Raw genomic sequence first — 21,612 nt, 5'->3', positions numbered from 1 at the left:
ACGTCAGCAAGAATAGTTGACATTTATATTTATTAGTGAAGGGAATTCAAGTAAGTGCAGGATGTCTGGGCTTGTGGATATTTATTTTATAGTTTTGAATGGAATTTCTCTTTTCACCCTAGGGGAGAATTTGTGCCTATGTACTTACTGAGAGTCCACTGCTGTGGGCCCCACGCACAATGCTTGGCTGGGCATAGAGCAGAGGAGTAGCTCACACAGATTCATAGGATTTGAACTGCTTTTCTTTTCCCTGTGAATTAATCTTTTAAATGTCAACATTTTAAACTTGGCCTTTTCAAAAAATATGATACCATATGAACCCAACTTAATCGAAAATACATCTCTAGTTCAAAGGTTTTTGTTGCTTTTGTTTTCTGAAGGTGGGAAAGGCTAACAACAGCAACAGATTGTTAAAGGGTGGACTGTGTGCGAGGGAAGCTGGCTTTTGTCAACAGGGTCTAAGCAACTTTGCTCCATAAGAATCTAAAGTCTTGTTCCGAAGGCCATTTCTTTTTTTTACAGGTCTGGGATTTTACAGTGCAGAATGTATCTTTTTCTGCCTATCCCTGGGAAATTTGAAATCATACAATTTCAATTACTTTTTAAATGGACATTGTAGGTCTTTTACAGCTATGTTGATATATAGTCATTTATTTTTTTGTAGCATGTTACAGATTACTAATACATCTGCAATTACCTGCTTCTTTTTTTTTTTTTTTTTTTTTGAGACAGAGTTTTTCTCTTGTCGCCTAGGCTGGAGTGCAATGGCACATTCTCAGCTCACTGCAACCTCCGGCTCTCAGGTTCAAGCAATTCTCCTGCCTCACCCTCCCAAGTAGCTGGGATTACAGGCACCTGCCACCACACCCAGCTAATTTTTTGTGTGTTTTTAGTAGAGGTGGGGTTTCATCATGTTGGCCAGGCTGGTCTTGAACCCCTGACCTCAGGTGATCCACCCACCTCGACCTCCCAAAGTACTTGCATTACAGGCGTGTACCACCATTCCCGGCCACATGTTTTTTACAACAACCCTTTAAGACAGTAAGATATTATTAAGCCCAACTCATAGATATGTTACTGAGACTGAAGGAGGCTGAATGACTTGCATGATGTCATCCAGCTTGTTAATGGCACATGAGAATTCATGCCCAGGGGAGCCTTGATTGCCCATAGTGCTATATTCTCTCCGTAATGAATGATCTGGAATTCCAGAAAGGTGGGTTAGAATCCCAGGACCGCCACTTACTAGCTGTGTTAACCTTGAACAAGTGATGACATCTTTTTGGACTTCAGTGTCTTCATCTGTAAAGTAGGGGAAGATTGCCTATCCCTCTCTCTAGACTAGACTAAGAATCTGTGAAGAATAACATGAGATCATTTTGATAGTTTAAAATGCTAAAGCATAAAAGAATTAACCATTATTATCTTAACTAATAATAGGGCTGAGTCCAGTGTCATATCAGATATCAGGCAAGGTGTCTTCCATCCTTCCTATCATACAATTAGGGAACAAGAAATAACGAGGGGAATTTGGGTTGAGGGGCGGTCTTGAAGACACAGGAAGTGGAGTGGTCCATGACCTTGTCAGCTAGGCTAAATTTTTTAAGTTGTGTGTGTACACCTTTTATCTTTGTGGGTGCTAAGACTGTTACCAAAGCCTTTGGAGGAATTGAATATCATGTTGCAACTGATAAGCACTATTAATTTTCAAACCCCAGAAACTTACAGTAATTGGTGTCCTTCAGATTTGGAGTGTATCCATCATAGCAAATGCTTGCCTGCCAGGGAATGTCACAGGGATTCTGTTAAAGGCAGGCAGATGCTCCTAGCTATAGGAGTGAGCCAGAGCTGCCGTCACGCCTGAGCCGGGGACTATCCCAAGCCCCAGTCCCCAGTCACCAAGTCAGGAACAGCCAGAAACTGACTCCTTCCCTCTGACGTTGGGCTGTTTTTCAGGGTGACGTTCAGCGGACACTTATCCAAGTGGACTTCGGCGATGGCATCGCGGTGTCTTACGTGAATCTCAGCTCCATGGAAGATGGGATCAAACACGTCTATCAGAACGTGGGCATTTTCCGTGTGACCGTGCAGGTGGACAACAGTCTGGGTTCTGACAGCGCCGTCCTGTACTTACATGTAACTTGTATGTTATTACTGTTGTTGGTTTATGACCTCTCTTAAATAGTGTCCTTTTCAAATTGAATTCAAAATTTTATATCTAGAAGAGGTACAGTAGTTATCTTTTAACAGAAGGGGAATGGGGAAGAAACATGTAAGAGAAGAATGTCAAAGAGTAGAATTTGAATAATCCTGAACTCTGGATTGCTTCAAATTCTCATTGCACTGACTCTGCCTCCCCTGGGTGCTTTGAAGATACGACACTTGAGTTTGGAGGCTGGGCCTAAGCAATCTGCAGAGCTGTTTGGTTGAAACAAAGAAATTTGGTTGGGGGGCGGGTGTCAGAAATTGTTGGAAGCAATTCCACATGCACCACTCAATCTAATGCATTGAGAATTAGCACAAGTAAAGACATTTCTCCTTATCTGATTATTTCTGTCTTCTCATAATATGTTGCTATTATCCTCTTAGAGTTTTGCTAATAATCCTTTTAGAGTTTTGTTCCTTTTTAGAAAAAAAAAAGTGTTTCCTGGGCTTCTGTCTGTGGGTGACTTCATGTTAGAGAGAAAGTGGTATGAAGAGAGAGTATAAAAGCAGTGTTAAGGCTGGGTGCAGTGGCTCATGCCTGTAATCCCAGCAGTTTGGGAGGCTGAGGCGGATGGATCACGAGGCCAAGAGATCGAGACCATCCTGACCAACATGGTGAAAACCCGTCTCTACTAAAAATACAAAAATTAGCTGGGTGTGGTGGCATGCACTTTTAGTCCCAGCTACTTGGGAGGCTGAGGCAGGAGAATTGCTTGAACCTGGGAGGCGGAGGTTGCAGTGAGCCGAGATCGCGCCACTGTACTCCAGCCTGGCGCCTCGCAACAGAGCTAGACTCTGTCTCAAAATAAATAAATAAATAAATAATAAATAAATAAAAATAAAACAGTGTTAAGGAAACTACGGTAGGAAACAGTTTCAAGAAATGCTAAAGCTTTTCCCTCATTGATGATTCTAAAGATATGAATAAGTGTGATGAGAAAATAATAACTTCTAAGTTTTGTGTGCTTAAAACGCATGTCATTAATATGTTAGGTGTAAGGGGTTTCCCTGTCATTGGACTTGTGTTGGCTACTAAAGAAATTGTTTCTTTTAAATGAAAGTAGCTACTTTGTATGAATGGCCTTGTTCAAATATCAAGTCCATGAGTCTTAAGGCCAGGCAATATGACTCTTTGCTTCTTTTCTGGAACAGAACTGCCCATGGAACAAAATTGAGTCAGAAAGTATCAATTAGAACATTTTCCATTTTAGCTGCTGTGGTCCAGTGAGAGGGCAAGACTATTAAGGGATGACCAAGAGACGTTTTGGTTGTTCAGTCTTTCTAATGTGTCTGTAATTCTGATCTCTGTCTCCTGAACTCTCATGACAGAGGTGTTTCAAAGAAACATACACTGCCTTATTTGGGTCTAAACAAAGTTACACGTGATTCTCAATATGCCAACTCAGTCTGCCTATTTTTGGCTACAGTTTACAGTGTATTCCAGGCGTTGTGTGCTAAACAGGCTCTTAATGTATATTATCTCACTTCTCAAAACGGTCCTGTGAAGTAGGCACTATTAGTCACCCTATTTACGAAAAGTGTTGAGGCTCAGAGAGCTTAATTACTTGTTTGAAGTGGTGGACTGACTGCCTAGCAGAGCCAAGCTTCAGACTCAGGCCCACCTGTCACAAGGATCCTAGCTCTTAGTAACTAAGGTCAGTGTCAGTGCCAAGAGTGGCTTGGGATTGGAGGAACTGTCTCCATCAGCTTTTACCGTCTGTTCCCTACTGTTTAGGGATCATTTTGAAGAAACATAAATGCTTTGGTTAGAAGCAGTGTGCTTGTTATACAACTACATAGGTTCAGGACTCATCACGTGGGCTCCCTTCCATCTAACAGCCATCCCTAACTTGTCCTATATAGACTTCCACTTTCTAAGATGTGTCACTTACTAAGACATAAGACCTCCCTATATGTTAGTATGTAGGGAAATATTAGTGATGGTATCACAGAAATGATCATCTTTAAATCTTTAACAATACCTCACTAACATTAACGATTAGTAGCGAAAATAACTTGCAGTAAACATGATGGCGCATTTGCCGAGAATGGCTCCTACCTAGATCATATCATACCTCATAGCTTATTCTGTAAGGGGGAATTTAGCTGGAGAGCTAGCTTCATTACAGATTATACTTGTGTTCTATATGCCACAAATTGGTCCTACATCTACCATGTAAATACTGATTTAAAAGCAAGCATCAGCGTCTGATCTAAATTTTTCAAGGTATCCCATTAATACCATAGCTTTACTTCCTGGTCACTCTGCAGGCTGTTTCTCATTCCTGTGTGTGTGCTCATACTCCTGGAGGTGTCTATTGCTCCCCTGCAAGACTCCTCCCTCATTAACGAAGTCCTTGAAAGGAGAACAACATAGAGATTGTCTCTGCCCAAGATTACAGGCTGCAGAAACCGTGACTTCTAAAAGAAAACAGTTCCTTCGTTCATTTGCAATTCTTTGATTTCATTAGCCTAGTTGATTGGACAAAATATTTGACCTTAACCTTAAAGGAAGATAATTTGTAATGGAATGTTTTGTGTTCTGACTTTAATTTGGTAGACTCATCTTGGGTTAAGTAGTTGGATAAGCATGCCTCATATAATGGATCTTTGGTATTAATTGTGTTGAAAGCAATCATGTTTGAAGCTGTTTGCTCACTCATATACATCTAAAAGTCATGTCATACCTGTTTCAGCAGATTCTGACATGCTTGGTTAGCACCTCCCTCCTAAAGGGGCCAGGGTGCTTTGCTATGCACACAAACTCATTTTGCTCGTCTTCACATCTATCCCATAATAGGCTTCTGGCCTTTTCTTTCAAATGGAGAAATCAAGGATTGAAGAAGCACTGTGGCTTTGGTATCACTTTATGCCCAAAGGAAGTCAGAACAAGAACATAATTGAGTCACACTCTCAGGCATCCTAAAGCTGGAGGGTGTCATGAGTGACTATTGGTGCCAAAGAGCCATGATATGGCAGTGAGAGGTGGCTTTATAGGGGGAAGAAAAGCACTGGACAGAGTCAGACATTCTGACGAGGTGCAAATTTTGGTTCAAACTCCTGGGAAAGTCACGCTATCTCTCTGAGCCTAGATTTTCTCCCCTGTCAAGTAGATGCACATCTCATTCCCAAAAGTCCCAACAAACAAAATATGTGGTACCCTGGCATCTAGTAAAACTTGATTTTTCTATCATCACAAGGTAACATGTACATTTGGACTTGCCAGATTTTGAGGGAGAGGAGAATTAGCAGCAACTCTTAGCTCACCAAGCCTGTCTTTGCCCCTCGTCCATTCCTACCCTCTGGGGCAATCCTGAAAGCCCTTTGCCTGTCTCTCACACACACATTCCTACCATTCTCCAGTGCAGAAAGGTGATTTGATTCCAAACCAGAAGGTTTGAGAAAAAGATGGGTTTACAGAGGTCATCTGAAACAAATGGAGTCGATGTTCCTGCGTAGCGTTTCCAGGAGTGGGCCAGTCTTGCCGGGTGCCTGGTAATCTGTTATAGCCCGACAGTTGGAAATTCCTTGCGGGTAGTATTCACTGGCTCTCCTAGTTTGCAAACTAATGAGACGCGTGCTGCAGCCAGTGTTGGTTTCAGTAGGATGGGGCAGAGGATTTACAGAGCATGCAGATTTCTGCTCAGAAAGCTGCCCTGTCACAGCCAGTCTTACAGAAAAAAAAAAAAAAGTCATTGAAGACTGCAGACTTGCAGAAGGGGAAGCGCAAAAAAAAAAAAAAAAAAAAAAAAAAAAGATAAGACAGATATTCTAGTCCTTCCTAAACCACTTTCCTTAGCTGTTCCCTTACATAGGAGCCATGTACAGGTGTCTTTGTGGCCCCATCTTAGAGTAAAATGATCCATGTAGCTTGAAAACCCAAGTAGTTTTTCAGCTATTTATACCATCATTTTATTGTCCAGCAAACGTCAGACTAGGATCACACACACACACACACACACACACACACACTCACTGTGCAGCCTCACGGGCGTCAGTTGTTTCCTGCAGCACAGGAGGGCTATAAACAAGAAAAGAGAAGGGAAACCCAATTCACACAAGTAATTCCCCAATTCTCTCAACCACCTTTTCAGGAAGATTCATGTAGAATGATGCAGCGCCACCTACTGTCCCTTTTTGGCATTGCAGGCACCTGTCTGAAGGAGCTACTTCTGCCAGTTCAGCTCTCTGCTTAATGCAGCCAGCTGGGGGCCTCTAGGGGGTGGAGTTTCACCTCTGCAGCTCCATCAGGGCATACTGCACCCTCTGTGATGAACAGAGATGGTCCAAGAATGTGCTTTTGGATAGCAGAAACCAGGTATTTTAAACCTGTGAAAAGTAAATGAATAAATGAAGCTGTGGGAATCTGAAAGATACATTTTATATGTGTATGCATATATAATGTATATGCATGTAAGCGTGAACTTATACAAACACACACATACATATTTTAGGGCCTTCGAGGCCAACATACTATGCGTCATGAATTTCTCTTAGAAAATTCATCACTGGCCGGGTGCAATGGCTCACGCCTGTAATCCCAGCACTTTAAGAGGCTTAGGCCAGATCACCTGAGGTCGAGAATTCTAGATCAGCATGGCCAACATGGTAAAACCCTGTATCTACTAAAAATAAAAAAAATTAGCCAGGCGTGGTAGCGGGTGCCTGTAATCCCAGGTACTTGGGAGGCTGAGGCAGGGGAATCACTTGAACCTGGGAGGCAGAGGTTGCAGTGAGCCAAAACTGCACTACTGCACTCCAGTCTGGGCGACAGAGTGAAACTCCATCTCAAAAAAAGAACAGTCATTGACCAAAATGGGGTTATGTGAAAATAAAAAATTTCTCAAACATGGCAAGTACCCCTCTTCCTCATGGTCTTTGTACTTACTCTATTCTCACCCTGGAACTTCCCAAATCGATACCTGGTGCTGTCTTTCACTTTATTCAGGTTGCTGCTCAAATGCCATTTCTTCTGAGAGGCCTTCTGTGACCATGCTTTCAAAACTAGCACTTCATCACCTACCTCTGCTTTATGTGTTCAGTGCCTTCCTCACTCAGAAACACCTAAGCTCCACCAAATGCCAGATATCCCCAGCACCTAGAATAATACCCAACAGATCACAGGACTCAAAATCTATTGAGTGGGGGCTGGGTGCTGTGGCTCAAACCTGTAATCCCAGTACTTTGGGAGGCCAAGGTGGGTGGGTCACAAGGTCAGGAGTTGGAGACCAGCCTGGCCAACATGGTGAAACCCCGTCTCTACTAAAAATACAAAAATTAGCCAGGTGTAAAAAAATTAGTTAGGTGTGGTGTTACACACCTGTAGCCCGAGCTACTAGGGAGGCTGAGGAGAATTGCTTGGACCCAAGAGGTGGAGGTTGTAGTGAGCCGAGATCGCATCGCTTCACTCCAACCTGGGTAACAGAGGGAGACTTTGGCTCAAAAAAAAAAACAAAAACAAAACTCTGAGTAAATGAATTACCATGTTTTACTAACAATATTCAATGTTTTTTCATTGAGCTAATGACATATAGGCATTATTCTTACTCTGGTTTATGACTTTTAAAAAATGCTCATATGTAAGAGACAAAATGAACCTCTTTAGAATGGAACTAGCATTTCTAGCATAGCTTATCTAGACGTTGTATTCTAATGGATTCACTTAACTCAGATGGAGGGACTCAGGGAGAATTTCACAGAGGAGGGGATGCTGGAACTGAGACCTGAAGACTGACAGGTGCCGTAAGAAAGGTGTGTAGAAGCAAAGACCCTGAGGTGGACCAGGACATGGCTCACTGGAACAAACCATTGGATGGGAAAATGGCAAGACTTGTGCAATAAATGAAAGCAAGTGGAAAGTTTTTTTTTCTTTTTTTTTTTGAGACAGAGTCTCGCCCTGTCTCCAGGTGCCAGGCTGGAGTGCAGTGGTGTGATCTCGGCTCACTGCAACCTCCACCTCCCGGGTTCAAGCAATTTTTCTGCCCCAGCCTCCCAAAGTGCTGGGATTACAGGTGAGAGCCACCGCACTTGGCCAGATCATGGAAATCTTAATTTTGAACAAGTATGAGTAACATGATCCACTTGGCTATCTAGAAAAATCACTGTTGCAGCCATTTGGAGGATAGATTCAAGTGAGGAAAGGTGAGAGGCAGGAAAATCTGGAAGGGAAGTGAGAAAGGTGCTTAGAATATGTACCAGGGTGCCAGACTGTGGAGGGTGAGATACATATCTTAGAGATATTTATGAAACTAAATCATTAGTTTACTAAATGGATGTGAATGACAACGAAGAAATTGAAATTGACTTTCTGTTTCTGCAGTGGGCCCTGGATGAATATAAGCGTTAATCACCAAACTGTAGAGAATATGGGAGAGGGAAATAACAGGGTCCTTGAGAACATTTGACTCCTGGAGCCAAAGAAGTCTAGAGCCCATCAGAAGGAGTAGAGCCCAGAAAGGGGTGTGAGAGCCCTGCACATGGGTTTGATATTTGAAGGCTAAGGTGTGGGTGGTGGTGCCTAGTGGAAAAGTATGTAGAGTCTCAACACAGGATTCTGGGAAACACATATAAAGCGCAGGCAGAAGAAGAGGTAATTAAACTGGGTGAATAGGCCCAAGGTATTGCTCTCTCTCCTCCACCTCATGGGCCCAAATGGGGATGGCAAATGCATAGGAACCTGCATTTTACCTGGAAACAGTGATCCAAAGAGAAGATTGGGGGTCAAAGGAAAGGTCCTAGTGGTTCTTTATGAAGGGGTTGAATAGGGTTGGCACATCAAATTAAGGTTTACAGTTTTTATAGGCCTCCATAGATAAAAATCATTCTATATTTTAGTTGAGCATCTCCTGAGAACCAAAGAGCTCTCTATCTGCCCTCACACACACCTCTGTCCTGAATGAGCTCAATTCAGCCCCAAACACAGTATGTGTGCCATGCTTACCTAACTAGACGGCTTTGCAGACACATGCACAAACACGTTTACACATACACAGACCTTTAAAACCCAATAGACAATGAAGGGTAATTGCATGGAGAGCAGTTTGAAGATTTGTCCACCCACTGTTCACCAACATGGATTCTATGAGGTCTTTGCGACTCTGGTTCACCACCGAGGATACAGCCTGTTGGAAAGACTACATCTTCCTTGTGAAATCTCAGATAATGCTTTTTACTTGAGGACTTCATAAATTACCTGTAATTATTTTTTTTAACTTTTACACACAGTTCAGTCAGGTTTTAGAGCTGGTAGAAAAATTGGTAAGTGGAAAATGTCAAGATCCAACTGTGCTCAGTGTATTCTTTCTCCAAAGTAGGGAGAGCATCTGTGCCCTTCTTTTGGGGAATATGGCAGCCAGGGTTTGGAGGCTTCGAGAGTAAATGTGTGTTCTCTTCAGAGCAGGGAGGACAGAGCAGCGGAAGCTCTTCCCCTCCATGGCCTCTCTTTCTCTTGTGCCTCAGGTCCCTTGGAGCACGTGCACCTGTCTCTTCCCTTTGTCACCACAAAGAACAAAGAGGTCAACGCGACGGCAGTGCTGTGGCCCAGCCAAGTGGGCACCCTCACTTATGTGTGGTGGTATGGGAACAACACAGAGGTGAGTCACCTTCCACATGCGGTCTAGGGATGGAAGCCCACATTACACTGCCTAAGCAGAGAAGGAAATGAAATGGCTTATGAACCCAAGAGTGTCGGGGCAGTCCTGGCTTCAAAGACAAGCTCCCTTGGTGCTCAAGTATCTTATCATTATATTCTCTCTCTCTCTCTCTCTCACCCTTCTCCACCTCCTGCATTTCATCTCTGCCTTCCTCTATGTGGACACTTTTCCCCAGCTGCATTTGTCTTTGCAGTGACTCTTGGCAGCCCTCGCTTAGCAGAGAAATTAAACTCTTATTTTCTGAAAGTTCTAACAGCAGTCCTGAAATTAAGTCCTATTGGCCAGGCCTTGATCACAGCACTGGGGGTGGAGAGGGAGGTGAGGGACTCAGTCTCCTCGGAACCACATGAACTGCAGAAGGGGAGAAGGGATGACCGGAAGAAAATGAAGCAACCAGGGCTGGGCACGGTGGCTCACACCTGTAATCCCAGAACTTTGGGAGGCCGAGATGAGTGGATCACAAGGTCAGGAGGTTGAGACCATCCTGGCTAACCGGATGAAACCCCATCTCTACTAAAAATACAAAAAATTAGCTGGATGTGAAGGCACATGCCTGTAGTCTCGGCTACTCAGGAGGCTAAGGCAGGAGAATCGCTTGAACCTGGGAGTCGGAGGTTGTAGTGAGCCGAGATCACGCCACTGCGCTCCAGACTGGGCAACAGAGCGAGACTCCATCTGGAAAAAAAAAAAGAAAAAGAAAAAAATCAGCTGGATGCTGGACAGGCACAAGCAACAGATTTCCATCCATCACGACCCACCCCTGATGGTCTCCTCACCCCAAATCAAAACTCTTACTTATTTAGGTCAGCTTTAACTCTTATGCTTTTTTCCCAAATATTCCCTATCCTCAAAAGTCAGTGGCAATTTTAAATCTAGTAGAGACCCAACGCCTCATCTACTCTAAGTCCTTCATTTTGCACATGAGGAAAGTGAGGGTGATGCAGCTGGAGCGGTTTACTTTGATCTCTTCCAGCTGCTTCATAAAAGGCCAAATGTAAGGCCTTCTGATGCCTCCATTAATTTTTCTTTCCTCTGCACCAGGCTGCATGGTGTATTTCAGTTTTGAAGTCATTCCATTCTCAGAAATTAAAAGTGCTTCCAAATGTAAGTAAGACAATAGAGCTGAAGCCCCAGAGGACACTGGGATGAACTGCTCTGGACTGAAACGCTCCATCTTCTTCCAGCAGAGCTGCTTTCACGTAGTGACTTTGCTCTTTAAATATGATGTCTCTTATTTTAATAAAAACATTTTTCTACTCTCGAGCTGAAACTTGGCTTTAGCTGGAGACATAATTTTGCACAGGCCCAGGAGGAAGCCTCCCCTGAACCTTAACAGAGGAAAGAACGTCTCACTTCTACTGCAACCATAACTAGGCTGAAAAGAGGCTCTTTTTTAAATTTCATCTTGAACTATGCATGTTAATTCAGCCCATACTTGGCCCTCTATCCATGGTGGAAGAGGAGGAATCTATGCCATTTCCCTGAAAACTAGTACTAGAAGGTGAAAATACTGAACAACTTTCTTTTGTATCTCCTATTGTTCATCAGTTTTTATCTTTCCTTTTAAAAGAAAACCAGATTCTCAGGAGACCCCACTGAAAAGGTTTCCCATGCTGGGCTTTAGTCTTCTTTCTGCCTTACAGGGAATCAAATGAATTTTGATTTTTAAATTAATTAAGAAGAGACAGGAAATAAATGTTTGAGGAGTGTGTCAAGGGAGGTTAGCAGGCTAATATTTTTTTGTCTAGGACCGCAGCATTCAATTGTATTGCAGGCATCGCTCCATTTTTTTTTTTTTCCTGTTTTGAATCCTCAAACCACTATCCAATTAGTACTTGTTTCCACAGCAGCAGCTACTTCCAGGAAACTGCTGATGGGGCTTCTCAGAGAGGGTCAGCATGCAAGGCCACTGCTGTTTAACTACTGTATGGTTTTGGTGTAGGGAATTCATGTTCCATTGTAATTCTACAGAAATTCCACACCCTGGAGATGAACACCTGGCAGCTTATAGATTTTCAGTGACTGCTGCTTCAATCTGGATTAATATAAGCCCCCTGTTCTCATTTGATTTGACTGTTTCCTTGTATTAGGGATCTGCTTGATATGAGTAGGTTATGCACAAAGAGACATATGTGCCACCAGCAAGCAAGACCTACCCATCTCCTCAGCCCTGAATCAGGTTGATACCAGGAATTCACAATGAATAGGCAGGCTTGCTGGGAGTCATTGCTCCAATAACCTCTTTTCTGTTTTGGACTTGAGAGGATGGGGAGGCGTAGGTGGACTCAATTCCATTGTGGTACATCAGGAAGAGCCTCTACTGAGTTAGAGGACAGCCCGTTGTTGGCTCAGAGTTGGTGACCGTCTCAACTCTAAATAGCTTTCCTTTCACTCTGGGCCCTTGTTTGTTTTAGCCTTTGATCACCTTGGAGGGAAGCATATCCTTCAGATTTACTTCAGAAGGAATGAATACCATCACAGTGCAGGTCTCAGCTGGGAATGCCATCCTGCAAGACACAAAGACCATTGCTGTATATGGTGAGTGCCCATCTCGTGGATCCACAGCTGTCCTTGTGCTCAGAGGAGGTTCTCTTATGCTGTGATGCCTGAGACCATCCCCCAGCATTTTTTTTTACCTGGAGAATGGTGGCCAGTAGTTGAGAAAGAGCTGAGGCAAGTCTCATGTCCTCCTCTAGGGAAATTTGAATCACTAGTAAAACAGTGTCACAGGATCCAAAAAGGGCTTGTTTTGTTTTCTTAGAGGGAGAAATACTATTCACTCACTCAAAGTGGGTTTTGTGACGTGTGAGGCTAACTCATTTCACTTAGAATGTTGATGGTATTTGAATGCCAGTTACAAATTAAAACAGCTAAAGTTGAATCTCTTTTTAAAGTTCAACGTTAAAATTATTGATTAATAAGAGAAATCTGCCATTATCTAGATACTTGAAAAATCTCTTCCACAAATCTGTATCATAAAAAAAAAGTCTGCTAGATTCAGAGTTATGGAAGAATTATAACAATCAGATGTGGTGCATAGCCATAGGCTGGACCTATAACGAACAATTTTGTGATCAGTTGGGGAAATTGAATACGGTTAGAGTATTAGATGGAATGAAAATGTCCTGAAATGAAAGGGTGGAGTCACTGAAAACTGGAAAGATAAAAGCACTTGATGGATTGATTTTGTTTTGGTAAATCTTTTTTTGTATAGAAAAATAGTCATTTGGATATGCACTAAGTGTTACTAGCACATTATTAGTATGGAAATGGTACATATGATTCCTGAAAAAATAGCATTTGAAATATGAGAAGTGAAAATTAGATGGGAAAAGAAAATGCTGTGCAGAGAGAGGAGGAGGCAGAAGGAGGGAGGAAGGAAGGATGAAAAAGAGAGCAAGAGAGGCCAGGCGCAGTGGCTCACATCTGTAATCCCAGCACTGGGAGTCCAAGGCAGGTGGATCACGTGAGGTCAGTAGTTTGAGACCAGCCTGACCAATATGGGGAAACCCCGTCTCCACTAAAAATTATAAAATTTAGCCAGGCTTGGTGGCGCATGCCTGTAATCCCAGCTACTCAGGAGGCTGAGGCAGCAGAATGGCTTGAACCCCGGGGAGGCAGAGGCTGCACTGAACCGAGATCACACCATTGCACTCCAGCCTGGGCAATGAGGGCAAAACTCCATATCAAAAAGAGAGAGAGTGAGAGAGAGAGAGAGAGGGGGAGAGAGTGCGAGCCTAGCTTGTGTTCCAAATAATATGAATTGTCCAGTTCTCATAATTTTTATGAAAATATTTGGGACTAGATTTTCCCATGAGGAGTCAGGTTCTGTTAATGCTCATGTTGCCAAGTTGACCTTCTAAGTCAGAAAATAATCTGTAAGCAACTTGGAACACATCTAAGGATCAAAACGCCTTAGGGACACTATTTCCTTTTATGGCTGGGTGTTAGTTTTTTAATTTCTTCTCTCTCCTTTCCTCCTGAAAGGCTTGATCAGCCCAGATAATAGGAATTAAGCCAGGGCCATGATTTTCCTAACAGTGTCCCATCAGGGAGGTACGAGGTGGCCAAACTGGCTGTGTAGAGTGGAGCAAAGTCTGCTTTTCTTCTGTTCTCCATCTCCTTTCTGTGTGCTGGGAATGCATTTATTCTTCATAACAAGCCTAATGTATGGCAGGCAGTATTATGATCCCCATTTTTCAGAGTGGTGAATAACTTGCCCCACCTAGCAAGTTGTGCAGCTGGGCTTGAATCCCAGCCCATCTAGACTCAGCGCCTAGCACTGAAACTATCCTACTTAACTGACTCTCATTTATTTCCACTGGATGCTTTTTTTTTCCTTACTCTCCGTCTTGGATGTCACCAGTTGCACAAATGGACACTGACCTATTAGTCCAACAGATATCCTCTTGGTTATGCATGTTGGTGATGTCATTAGCATCATGGAGATAACCTTAAATCTTGGCCGTATCTGGTCCAGCCCACCATTTTTTATAGATAGGAAATAATACATAGGGAATTACTGCTTAAAGTCATTCTGCCCTTTGGTGACAGATATGGTAATAACAATGTTGGTGGTGGTAGTAATTAACATTGATGAAGACTTTATTGGTCACTGGCATCTGCTCTAAGCACTTGGTATATGTGATCTGCTTTATTGAATCCATTCAGATTTATGAGAAATATTCTATAATTATGCATTTTACAGATGAGAAAACATAAACAAACAGAGCCTAACAATTCTGAATCCAGAGGGCATGTTTGTAAGCACCTCCCATGCCTTGTTATGCTTACTTCCTCTTTCATACAGTTTCTTTAAAGGCATCACCCAAGGGTGAATCACCGTTTATAAAAATAGGTTATTACATGTCTCTTCATTAAGAGATTGGACAAGGTTCTCCTCCTTTTCTAACCAAATTCCTGCACCATCAGCTACCTTTAATTTGTCTTCGTTCAGATGAGTTATCCAGAGATTCATCTACATAGTCGGAAAGTTGAGGGGTGTCTCCCTGTGTTGCCCAGGCTGGTCTGAAACACCTGGCCTCAAGGGATCCTCCCTCCTCAGCCTCCCAAATTACTGAGAAACAGGCATGAGTCACCACACCTAGCTCCATGATCAGACAGTTTTAATGACAGATTTAACTCCTTGAGCAAAAGTTGCACCAGGCAAAGTTAAACAGGAAAGATGAAACCCAACTGAAAGAAATGGCAGGAATATTTGTAAATGCTGGGATAGCTAGTAGGAAAATATGGGAAGACTTCAGGAAGCATTTGGGTTTTCAGTGTGATTAGACCATCCGTGTGAGTTAATAGCTGCTTAGGGAAGTCAGTGTCCTACCCTCCTGTGGAGACAGGGAGGGGTGCTATGTTTCTTGATGATTATATTTCAAAGGAATGGCTCCCAGGTCCTGGAGAAAGACATTCATGAGTTGTACAAGATTTACATCTCAAGGGACAGAGAAGGAACTTACAGTTGTAAGTTTTCTAGACTAAATCCTTTAAGAAAAGCAAGTACAGGGGCTTACAGTCAGGAAGAAACAGAAACTTATTTAAAGTTTAGTCAAATTGAGGGGAACATGGAGGTTTGTCATGGTGGGACTGGAAAAAAGCATCACATTTGGGAAATTGATAGGGGAAGGTTTGTCTACCGAAAGCCACACAATAGATTAAAAGAAAGAAAATCTAGTTTGCATTGTTTCTTTTCATTTGCTCCAGGACACAGGTTTGCTTATAAATAAAAATATGCAAATGTGTAGAATTTATCTTTCTCAACAGCTGCAAAAAATATATATTATTGGTGTTTACGCTTTTCACACCTCCCACACACATCCCCGATTTCTTGAATCGACTTAAGTACAACGTTTCCATGCCATTCTCCCTCCCTGCCATGCTGTTGAGTATGCTAAGTAATTACAGAGGGAGCTGCATCATTTTCTCATTTGTGTCCTTTTACTAAGATAAACATTCTCCCTTGTAGACGAAGTCCTTGCAGTTTAGCAAGAGGTATAGAGAAAGCGAGAATGACACAAACTTCTATCTTCATAGCAAAAAACTGAGGACTCAGTGGGTGATTCTTTGGCACTGCTGTTTACTACACTATTTAACCCACATTTCATTGTTCTCCATCAGGTAATATTCACATAGGTGACCAGTGACTCATAAAATGGTCAAGCTTTGAACAGTACCTCTTTGGAATACAATAACTACCATGGATATGCACCGTATACTGTCAGAGTCTTGTAAACATGTGTTTAATAACTCCTTAGCATTATTAGGAAATCTACTAGTGAGCTTTTATGCTTCCTGAATATAAATTGGCATCCCCAATGTCGCTTAGACCCTAATGAAACAAAAGGGCATGGTTAATATCAGAAATGTTTATTAAATAAATAAATGCATACCTTTCAAGGAGCCTCCACTGTAAGTTAAGCATACATTCATTCAACAAATATTTATTAATTAAATGACTCACAGATAGTAACTGAAAACCTACCATGTGCCAGACACTGTCCGAGGACCAGGAACACTGAGCCATCTTCCTGATGGAGCTTCTGTTGCAGTTTGAAGGACATAACAATGAAAACAAAATAATTTAAATAGCACTGAGTGTGAAAAAGACAGAAAGGGTCCAGTGATGAAGGGTGCATAAGATGGTGGAAGGGAGGCTACCTGAGGTTGGGTGGTTGGAAAGGCCTCTCAAGGTGAGACTGAGTGATAGGAGGAAGCTGAGTTTGCTGCAGTCCCATAAAGTGGAGAAGGCTGGTATGGATGGAGCCAGCAGGATTGAGGGGCGCAGGGAAGCACAGGTCCTGGAGCACAGAGAGTGCAGGGAAGCCATGTGGGACAGGAAGAAGGAAAGGAAGTCCCCACCAGGCTATGTGAGGCCAGGAAGGCTGTGGTAAGAATCTAGATTGTATTCTAAATGCAATGTGGAGCCACTGGAAGGTTTCAGGGGAGCCATATGATCTGAGTCTACCATGTGCCACACACTGTGCTGGATTAGGGATGTCGAGGCCACCAGAATGTGCCTCACAGACCTCCAACTTTGGAGAATGTAATTGACCACGGCCACCAGTGTTGTGCTGTGATGCTTATCACCAAGCTAGGGGTAAGGCTCCACCTTCCAGGGACTCACCTAACCTGCCAGTGACAGAGTATGGCAGGGATACTAAGGCTGATCTATTCCTGGTACATAGGGGACTCCTCTGCCAGCTGATGTTGGCTCTGAGACTCCTGATGGTTCAGGCTTGCTGAACCATCCTCAGACTGCGGAGTAGTCACCCACTGTTTCTTCCTCTCTTTGACTGTTCTATATGCATGCACGGTGGTCTGATGGTTCTCCATGACTCCTGTGGCTTCCTCCCCACTTTCTCGCACAGAGAATTCCCCTCACATAATCCTTGCTTGTGTAATCACCATCTTGCTTCCTAGAGAACCTGAACTAACTCAGGTGCTACAAAGACAATGAAGAAAATCCCCGAATAACATAAAATTTCATTAAATGAAACTTCCATGCAAACAATAGCAATAGAATGATTACAGTGATAATTATAAATAACTCATCATCATATTATTTCATAATCATGTAATAGTAATAAAAGTATGTACCACACAGAGTGGTGTCATAAAAAAGAAAATTAAAATGTGATGTGGGAGGATAGTGAGTCAGGGATTGCTTGAACTAGAGCTTGAATATTTTGCACATGGACTGTGGGGAGAATGGGGCATTCTAGGCAGAAGAACGGTTTGTGCAAAGGCCCAGGGTTATAAACCTGCCATGCACTCAGGTTGCTCCAGATCATCTGCTATCCAGGAGTCCAGAATCTAGATCTAGGAATAATGGGCAAAGACTGCAAATATAGGCATGGAACAAAGTTAGGGGTTTGGTTTAGCAAATAAGGGGCTACCGGCTCTTAGAGTTGGGAGGGCAACTTTTGATATGCAAATGCTGGCCATTCATAACTGGGTTCACCCAAACATGGTGATTCCCTGCCCTCTTCTTGCCCTCGCCCTCACATGTGTCTGGCAACATGGCTGCCCCCACATATCCCAAACTGTGTAGAACAACATGGCGCCCTGCATTTGGATATTAAAAGGCTAGGGTGGAAGGGTCATTTTTTTCCTGGTCTACATGAATGACATGCCTGGTCAAGCCTATCCTCTGAGCCCTGTGCAAATCCGACACCACCTCCTCCTGCCTTCTCATGTAACTGACTGATATTTGCCACACGTGGGGCCTCCTCTGTTGACTTGGGAGCTCCCTTCCCTCTGTCTCTGTATGGGGGAGCTTCTTCCCTCTTTCTTCTCCCTTCTTTCTTGCCTATTAAACTCTGCTTTTTAAAACCAAAAAAAAAAAAAAGAAGAAAAGAAGGGACTGGTGAGATATTCACAAGGTAGTGACTTACCTTCCCTAAAGGTCTCTAGGGTAAGTGTCAAGGGAAAGGACCCTCTATTTTGCATAAAATATAAGGTCTAACAAACCTCTTGATGAGACTGTTTGACTTACAGTATTCCATCTACTCTTGTATCCCCAGAGGAATTCCGGTCCCTTCGCCTGTCCTTTTCTCCAAACCTGGATGACTACAACCCGGACATCCCTGAGTGGAGGAGGGACATCGGCCGAGTCATAAAAAAATCCCTGGTGGAAGTGAGTACACACAGTGTCTTCTCTTGCCCAAGTGCCTTTTCTCTCTGTCCTTGAAGAATTTCACAGAAAGGGGAGCTTCGTACAAAAAGAATGGTAGGAAGAAGCAGCTAGAGGCCATGGGAAGGTCAGTTTATTGGTCTGATATCTCCACAGCTAAGGCCACACATGCAGACACATCAAAGGCCCTAAAGGAGATACAGCCGTGGAACTGTGGACAAACATGAGGTCCTTGCCCCTTGTGACTCTTACTCTGCTAGGAGAATGAGGACAGGACAACCTAAACTCCTTTTCCACATTTCTGTAGCGGAGTTCACAATTAGGCCATTGAGAAGTATAAAACCAGCTACTGTACATGCCACTGAAGCAACTCGGCATGTAAGTGTCCTCGGGTGACTGCAATTAGTAAGAGTGGTCTCAGGTTCCAGCTTCCACAGCCGTGAGCATAACAGTGCACTGAGTATTCAGTATATGCTGGTTAGACATATTTCTATGTCCCCATTTTTTTTTTTTTTTGAGACAGAGTCTTGCTCTGTCACCAGGCACCGGGCTGGAGTGCAGTGGTGTGATCTCGGCTCACTGCAACCTCCGCCTCCCGGATCCAAGCAATTTTCCTGCCTCAGCCTCCCGAATAGCTGGGACTACAGGCACACGCCACCATGCCCAGCTAATTTTTGTATTTTTTTTTTAGTAGAGATGGGGTTTCACCATGAAGGCCAGAATGGTCTCGATCTCTTGACCTCGTGATCTGCCTGCCTTGGCCTCCCAAAGTGCTGGGATTACAGTGTCCCCATTTTTAAAAGACATTTCTGTAATGTAACAGCCCCCAAAAGGAATTATTACCCACATTGTGTAGATGAGGCAGTTTATCTTGCCTAAACTCTCACAGCTAATAGAGGATGAAGCTAAAAAATTGAAATTAAGGGCCTGAGTCCAATGTCTGGGCTTTTGTGTATTTGACAAAGCCTCCTTAGGTTTCTGAGAGAATACCAAGGTGGCTGTGGTTTAGCCCTCTCTCAGCAATGTCACTGACGATTGGAGAGGATATCTTCTTTTAGGCACATCTCCCCGTCCTTATTCCACTTTTTTTTTTTTGAGATGGAGCCTCATTCTGTCACCCAGGCTGGAGTGCAGTGGTGCAGTCTCAGCACACTGCCACCTCTACCTCCCAGATTCAAATGAGTCTCCCACCTCACCCTCCAGAGTAGCTGGGATTACAGCTGATTACAGCTGTGTGCTACCACACCCAGCTATTTTTCTTTTTTTTTTTTTTTTTAGCATTTTCAGTGGAGATGGGGTTTTACCATGTTGACCAGGCTGGTCTTGAACTCCTGACCTCAAGTAATCCACCTACCTACCTTGGCTTCCCAAAGTGCAGGGATTACAGGCATGAGCCACAACGCCCAGCCCCTTATTCTACTTTCATGAGCAGAGGAATGGGATAGCCACTCATGGGGCAGCTTGAGCTTATTGTGTAAATGTGGAAAATCAGAGGTGAGTTATCTTCTCCAAGGGCATATTCTTAGCTCAGAATGAAAATCAATTTAGGTTCGCTGAACATTCTTTCCTATCCCAGGACATGGTACTGCAGGATACAAAAAGACAATGAGATAAAGGCATTCAGATCACCCCTGTTCAGAAAACAGATCTCACATCCAGCCCCTTGCAAGGAGCTGGTCTTCTCTGTCTTCATTACCATTGTTAATAGCACTTCAAATATTCTAGGTACTCTTTTCAGTGCTTTGCGTTAACACATTTAATCCCCCAAATAAGCTTATGATGTTGAAACTGTGATTATTCCCATTCTGTGGTGAAGAAATGTAACTTTTAGAGATATTAGATTACTCACCCAAGGCCATGCAGTTAAAAATCAGATTCTGGGCCAGGCACCGTGGCTCATGGCTGTAATTCCAGCACTTTGGGCAGCGGAGGTGGGCGGATCAGGAGGTCAGGAGTTCAAGACCAGACTGGTCAACATGGTGAAATCCCATCTCTACTGAAAAAAAAAAAAAAATACAAAAATTAGCTGGGCATGGTGGCTCGTGCCTATAATCCCAGCTATTTGGAAGGCTGAGGTAGGAGAATTTCTTGAACCGGGATCTGGGAGGCAGAGGTTGCAGTGAGCTGAGATTGCACCACTGCACTCCATCCTGGGCTACAGAGCAAGACTCCATCTCAAAAAATAAAAAAAATAAAAGTAAAAATAAATAAATCCGATTCTCTAGTCAGACCATCAAGATTTGAATCTTGATTGTGTGGTTTCCTAACCACTCCACTCTAGGGCCCTCCTTTGCTTTATTCCAAGGAGAAATAGGGATAGATGGAATAATGGGGTAAAGAAAGGGTATCTTCATGTGCCTGTGGGCAGTGCCACCCACTTGCCTCTCCATGGCTCTCAGCATCTGTGACCTGATTGGTGGTTACACATTATCACCACCAGGAGGCACAACTGCTGGACTACAACCCTAAAAGGAATAGGCCTTTCTGCCCTGAGCCGTCTGTCTCTAAGGTAACAACTGGTTTTTGTCCTCTGCTGTCCAAGAAGGATGACTTATGCTCTTTAATGAACCCACTGCCCACCTCTTCTTATCTGCAGCATTCTATGGACCTGTGTCCTCATAGGTCCTCCATCTGGTCAACTGCCCCAGGTGATTTCTCAACCCAAGCATTAGCTCAGCAATGTCCAGCCTTCCAGGCTGATCTCTCTTCACACGTATTACCAAGAGATCAGACACCCTGTACCTCCACCTTTCTACCAGCTGTCCATTAGGCTAGAAATGACTGCTCATCGCTATTTCCAGCCTGCTGTGTAGCATAATCAGGTATATGCAGAATAAGCAGATTGACTTAATGTCCCTTAGGGCAGGGATGAGGGCAGGGTTATAGCAGTGGTGGTGGTGGTGGTAATAACTTCCAGTTTCCAAGGCTCCCTAGTTAACCAATCCCAAGAGGCAGCTGACGCAGAGCTTGGCTCCTAGAATTTTACACTGACTTTGAGATCAGTAATTGCACTTGGCCACTTTCTTAAGTCCCAAGGGTCCGCATTACCAAGTGTCCACTAATAAACCTTATAAGAGGTATAACTGAGAGTCAGCTTATTTGCAATTTTCT

General features: G+C 43.4%; 1 protein-coding gene across 5 annotated transcripts in view; it reads left to right on the top strand.

Moving 5' to 3' along the window:
• The window catches only part of SORCS1 (sortilin related VPS10 domain containing receptor 1), a 583,838-nt gene that overhangs the window by 522,796 nt on the left and 39,430 nt on the right, over window positions 1-21,612 (top strand). For all 5 annotated transcript variants that reach the window (XM_032281559.1, XM_032281558.1, XM_032281560.1 and 2 more), the window contains exons 19-22: window positions 1,957-2,143; window positions 9,664-9,797; window positions 12,272-12,395; window positions 18,392-18,504. In XM_032281559.1, the coding sequence (XP_032137450.1) occupies window positions 1,957-2,143; window positions 9,664-9,797; window positions 12,272-12,395; window positions 18,392-18,504 (558 nt within the window). The remainder of the gene's footprint in view (window positions 1-1,956; window positions 2,144-9,663; window positions 9,798-12,271; window positions 12,396-18,391; window positions 18,505-21,612) is intronic.

Source organism: Sapajus apella, unplaced genomic scaffold, assembly GCF_009761245.1.
Source record: "Sapajus apella isolate SASKATOON/1434 unplaced genomic scaffold, GSC_monkey_1.0 scaffold13, whole genome shotgun sequence".
Taxonomy (NCBI): Eukaryota; Metazoa; Chordata; class Mammalia; order Primates; family Cebidae; genus Sapajus; species Sapajus apella.
Note: the sequence above shows the minus strand (reverse complement) of the source record. Positions and strands in the feature narration are given on the sequence as shown.